At 37.0% G+C, this 5,561-nt stretch overlaps 1 gene segment (V, D, J or C); it reads left to right on the forward strand.

Annotated features, from left to right (window-relative positions):
* Nucleotides 1-341: 341 nt before the first annotated feature.
* LOC118841575 lies at nucleotides 342-953 on the forward strand. The segment is given in 2 exon segments: nucleotides 342-411; nucleotides 637-953. Coding segments are annotated over 2 exon segments (372 nt in total).
* The last annotated feature ends 4,608 nt before the right edge of the window (nucleotides 954-5,561 follow it).

The raw sequence follows: 5,561 nt of genomic DNA on the forward strand, positions 1-5,561 counted from the left end.
GAATTAAGGGCATAAGTTGAGGCTGGAATTGACCTAGAGAAGGGACACCCTCTGCTCTGAAACTAAAATAAAGGAAGGGATGGCTTCTAGGGTGACCTGAAATGTATAATTGGGGAGAAGGAAGTTGTGATGAATGATCTTTTTTCTCAAGAAACATGTAAAGGAATTAACTATATGGTCAGCCCTGGAGACAAACTAGTTCTGCACCTGGAAGCCCAAAACATCCCCTATACAGGGCCAGGCTGCTTTGCATATTCGCCCCTATCTCCACCCACAACTTATTCCTACTGCACAGAACCTTTATCAGAGGGTTTCTTATTCACTTGCCCAGGGATCAGGACTGGACAAAGCACAGTATGGAGATGGTATCCCCAGCTCACTTCTTCTGTCTCCTCCTGCTTGGACTTCCAGGTGAGAAAGGAGACACATGGGAGTGCAATTGGGATTATTCACATGCTTTGGTTCTCATTTTGGATAATTCAAAACCAATTTCTGGGGTTTTTAAATATTCTCATTTTTCTGTATATAATATGTCTGTCCCAGTAAAACTAGTCTAGCTGGCTCTACTCAAAAGTCTTATTTGGTGAAAAATCTAGTCAACAGTTGGTGACATTTGAATTTTCTTTTTCATTATAGATGCCAATGGACAGATTGTGATGACCCAATCTCCAACCTCCCTGTCTGTGACTCCCGGAGATACAGTCACTATCTCCTGCAGGGCTAGTCAAAACATTAACAAGTATTTAGCATGGCACCAACAGAAACATGGTCAGTCTCCAAAGTCACTCATCTATGCCACATCCACCCTGCACTCTGGGATCCCATCCCGGTTCAGTGGCAGTGGATCTGGAACAGATTACACTCTCACCATCAGCAGTGTGGAGAATGAAGATGGTGGAGTTTATTACTGTATGCAGCATAAAACCTTTCCTCTCACAGTGCTCCATCCCTGAACAAAAACCTCCCCAAACAGTTCAGCTGTCTCAGCACAGAGGAACAGTCACTTCTTCTGTCAAAATAGCTTGTGCTTTCTAGTCAAAACTAATCTTGCCTCATTTTCCTATGAAGTACATACATCTTGCATAAATATTACCAAAATTGGCAAAGGGTCCAAATCATAATCAAGGACATTCAGAAACAAAACTCCAACAACCTCTGATAACAGCTCCAATGACTAACCTTACTGCCTTTCGGGTAAAACTTAAACAGCACTGTTTAGGTTTAAAAACCCTTCATTACTGAGGTGTAGCCTACCATTCCAGCCCCACTGAACATTACTTCTCCTGTTTTTCTAAGGTAGGGTTATTTAAATATTTTGTTTCCTCTTTTGTTAATCTGGGCAACTTATATTTTTGTAAATAATCATCTATTTTGCATAGATTTTTTGTTTTGCTGGCATAAGATTGAACAAAAATAATTGCTTTAATTTAATCTTCATTGTTGGCACATTCATCACTTTTCTTTTTGATACTGATAATTTGGTGTTTTTTTTCTTAATCAAATTATCCAATGGTTTATCTATTTTGTTCATTTTGTCACAAAACCACCTACTACTTTTGTAAGTTCAATGATGTGATTTTTTTAACTTTCAGTTTTATTAATTTCTCATTTGATTTTCAAGATTTCCATTTTGGTATTTAAAATTGAGGGTTTTAAAATTTGTCCTTTTTCTAATTTTTTTTAATTGCATGCTGAATTCACTGGCTCTTTCTCCCTTGTATTGGTGTATGTGTTTAGAAATTTAAATTTATTTAAATATTGCCTTAGATGCATTTAACAAATTTTGGAATCTTGTCTCATTGTTGTCATTCTCCTTAATGAAATTAATTGTTTCTATGATTTTTTCTTTGATCCACTCTTTCTTTATGAATAGATTACTTAGTTTCTGATTGATTTTTAATCTATGATTTTTTGAATGTAATTTTTATTGAATTATGATCTGAAAAGAGCATTCTTAATATTTCTGCTTCTCTGAATTTGTTTGTGAGGTTTCTATGCCCTAATATGTGGTCAATTTTTGTATAAAAGCTATGTACAACTCAGAAAATGATATGCATGTTTTTCTTCCAAGTTTTTCCCAGAGGCCTATCATATCTAACTTTTTAAAAAATTCTGTTTATTTTTTAAACTTCTTTCTTACTTATTTTATATTTTTCTAGTTCTGAGAGCGGAAAGTTGAGGACCCCCACTAGTATACTTTTACTGTCTATTTCCTCTTATAATTCATTTAACTTTTTCTTGAAGAATTTGAATGCTAGGTGTTTGTCATATATGTTTCATATTGGTATTATTTCATTGTCTGTGATTTTCTTTTTAGCAAGATGCAATTTCCCTGCTTTATCTTTTTTAATTACACCTATTTTGCTTTGGCTTTCTTTGAGCTTTTAATTGTTCTTTTTGCCTTTTCTTTTTTAACTTAAGCTGATGCATAATGGAATTTGTTCCAGTCCCTTACTTTAACTCTGTGGGTATTTTTTCTTTTCCAACAGAGTTTCTTAGAAACACCATATTATTGGATTCTGGTTTCTAATACAGTCTACTATCCACTTCCATTTTATGGGTGAATTCATCCCATTCACATTCACAGTTATGCTTACTAACTGGGCATTTTCCTCCATATGATTTTCTTCTGTCTATCCTTCTGTCTATCTTTTTATCCTCTCTCTCCTGTAAAGATTGTTTTACCTCTGACCACTGCCTCCCTTAATCCACCCTCCTTTTTATCAACCCCTCTTCTTCACTTATTCCCTTCCCCTCCAACTTTCCTGTTGAGTAAGATTGATTTCTATACCCAATTGGGTCTCTCTCTCTCTCTCTCTCTCTCTCTCTCTCTCTCCTCTCTCTCTCCTCTCTCTCTCTCTCTCTCTCTTTGTGTGTGTGTGTGTGTGTGTGTGTGTGTGTGTGTGTGTATTCCCCTCTTTGAACCAAGTGAGGTTCAATCTACCATTTTGCCCTTCACTGTAGAAGCTCTTTGTTGTCCTCCTCTTTTATGTGAGATAATTTTCCCAGTTCTTCCTTTTCCTCTCTCCCAATGGATCCATCTTTCTCACCCATCCATTTTTTAGATCACTCCAAATGTAATCAACTCATCTCTATGCCTTCTATCTATGTAGAGTCTTTTTAGCTGACCTTAATACTGATAAAGTTCTTAAGAGTACATCGTCTTACCATATAGGAATGTAAATAGTTTAACTTTATTGAGTCCCTTATGATTACTTTTTCATGTGTACCTTTTTTTTTGCTTCTCTTAAGTCTCACATTTAAATGCCAAATTTTCTATTCAGCTCTGGTTTTTTCATCAGGAATGCTTGATAATTCTCTACTTCTTTTGTCCTGATTGTAATTAAGTTAAACTGAGGCGCAAAGTTCTGAGCATTATTGGTTTATGAATTTACTAACAAAATGTGTCAATGGCTACCTCAATAATGCCAGAGACACTGAGTGAAAGATGACAAGGTTTTTCATGGCAATTAACAATACGAAAGAGCAAAAATTTGATCTGCATAGTTGTGTCTTCTTCTGGTTAGCTACTGATGACATAGTCAGAATTGAGATTACATAATTTGGACCTCCCCTTCTAAAACTCCCTTAGCAATAGCCATGATATGTGATTGGAGTCACAAATCACAAGTTCCCAGGCAGGGGAATGGAGATTTAACTGGTTAATCAAGTTGCTCTGGAAAGTAGGTGATGGCTAGGGTTACAGAGGTGGAGGTAATTACAAGACAAAAGATTGATCTTCAGGCAAGTTTCTCTGGGATGTGGGTGGTGTATGAAGTTATAATTGTGGATATACTAGGTACAATGCAAGAATTGTGAGACAAGAGACCTTAGTTTACCTGAGTCACAAGAATAGAATTGTGACCCAAGTGACTTGAGGTTACCTGAGTAAAACTTAGGGCAAAGTGGAATATTAAACTTAGCTTGACTAAGCCTTAAACATAGAATTTGAATCAATTTTCAGTTTTACACATTAAATGTCCACCACCACCCTCACCTTGCCCAAGAATTATACTCAGTTTTGTTGGATAGGATATTCTTGGCTGTAATCCTAGCTCCATTGCCTTCTGGAATTATATTTCAAGTCTTCTGTTCCTTTAACATGGAAGCTACTAAATCTCGTGTGATCCTCACTGTGACTCCATGTTTGAATGATTCCTTTATGGCTGCTTGCAATACTTTCTTCTGGACTTAGGAGGTCTGAAATTTGGCTATAATGTTCCTGAGAATTTTCATTTCAGGGTCTCTTTCAGGAGGTGACAAGTGGATTCTTTCAATTTCTAGTTTACTCTCTGGGTCTAGAGTTAGTTTCCTTTATAATATCTTGAAAGATGATGTCTAGGCTCCTTTTTACCATAAAGGTACTATTAATTCTTAAATTCTCTCTCCTAGATCTATTTTCCATGTCACTGTTTTTCCTAAAAAAGTTTTACGTTTTCACTTACTTTTTCATTTTGATTTTATTTTATTACTTCTTAATATTTCATGGAGTCATTAACTTTCACTTGCCCAATTTCAATTTTTAAAGAATTATTTTCTTCAGTGAGTTTTTGTACCTCTTTTTCCATTTAATCAATTGTGCTTTTTAAGGAATTCCTTTCTTCAGTGATTTTTTTTGCCTCTTTTATCATTCGGCCCATTTTATTTTTTAAAGTGTTATTTTCTTCAGTATTTTTTTGTGCCAGGCTATTAATTCTTTTCATTATTTTCTTACATCACTCTGATATATCCCTCCCCATTTTTTCTCTACCATTCTTATGTCTTTCTTTAACTCTTCCAGGAAACCTTCTTTGGCTTGGATCCAATTAGAATTTTTCTTTGAGGCTTTTTTGTAGCTATTTTTACATAATTGTCATCTAAGGTTAATCTTGGTCTTCCTGCCACCATAGTAGTTATTTGTGGTCAAGTTCTTTTTGTTTGTTTGCTCATTTTTCCAGCCTATTTCTTAACTTTGAAATTTATGTTAAAATTGGACTCTGCTCACCTGTTAGTGGGATGGCACTGTCCCAAGCTTCAGGCCTTTTCATGCTGCTTTTTTCAGAGCTAATTCTGGGGATCTGCAAGTTTTCAGTGCTTCCAAGATGATGTGATCCACAGAGTGGTGTGGTATCTGTATTTCTGGTCTGAGCTCTGATCTTTATCCAGGAAAGGGCCCTTCTGCCCTATAGCCACAAGCACTAGGGCTTTTCTTTGGCTTAGAATTGTGACCAGGGCCCCTGCTCCCTGGTGACCAATACCCAGTGCTCTTCTTTATCCTGGAACTGTGACCCAGAACAGTTTATGGGGAATAGAGTTGTTAATCAGTGCCAGCTCTATCACATGCCAGCAAAGGGTCCTCTGTAATCTCTTTTTGACTAGTTGTCCAACCCCCTTACCATCTCTGGACTGAGAGCTCTGGAAGCTGCCAGTACTACTGTCATGGCTGCCTCCAAGGCTCACTACTGTTGCTGGTGATGCCACCCCATGTGTGTACTCCACACAAACCCTGCCCCCCCACCCCCACGTGACAGACCTCTCCTGCCCACTTCCCAAGTTGTCTTAGGTTGGAAAAATGTCTTACT

The sequence above is a fragment of the Trichosurus vulpecula genome, chromosome 3, assembly GCF_011100635.1.
Source record: "Trichosurus vulpecula isolate mTriVul1 chromosome 3, mTriVul1.pri, whole genome shotgun sequence".
In the NCBI taxonomy this organism is placed as follows: Eukaryota; Metazoa; Chordata; class Mammalia; order Diprotodontia; family Phalangeridae; genus Trichosurus; species Trichosurus vulpecula.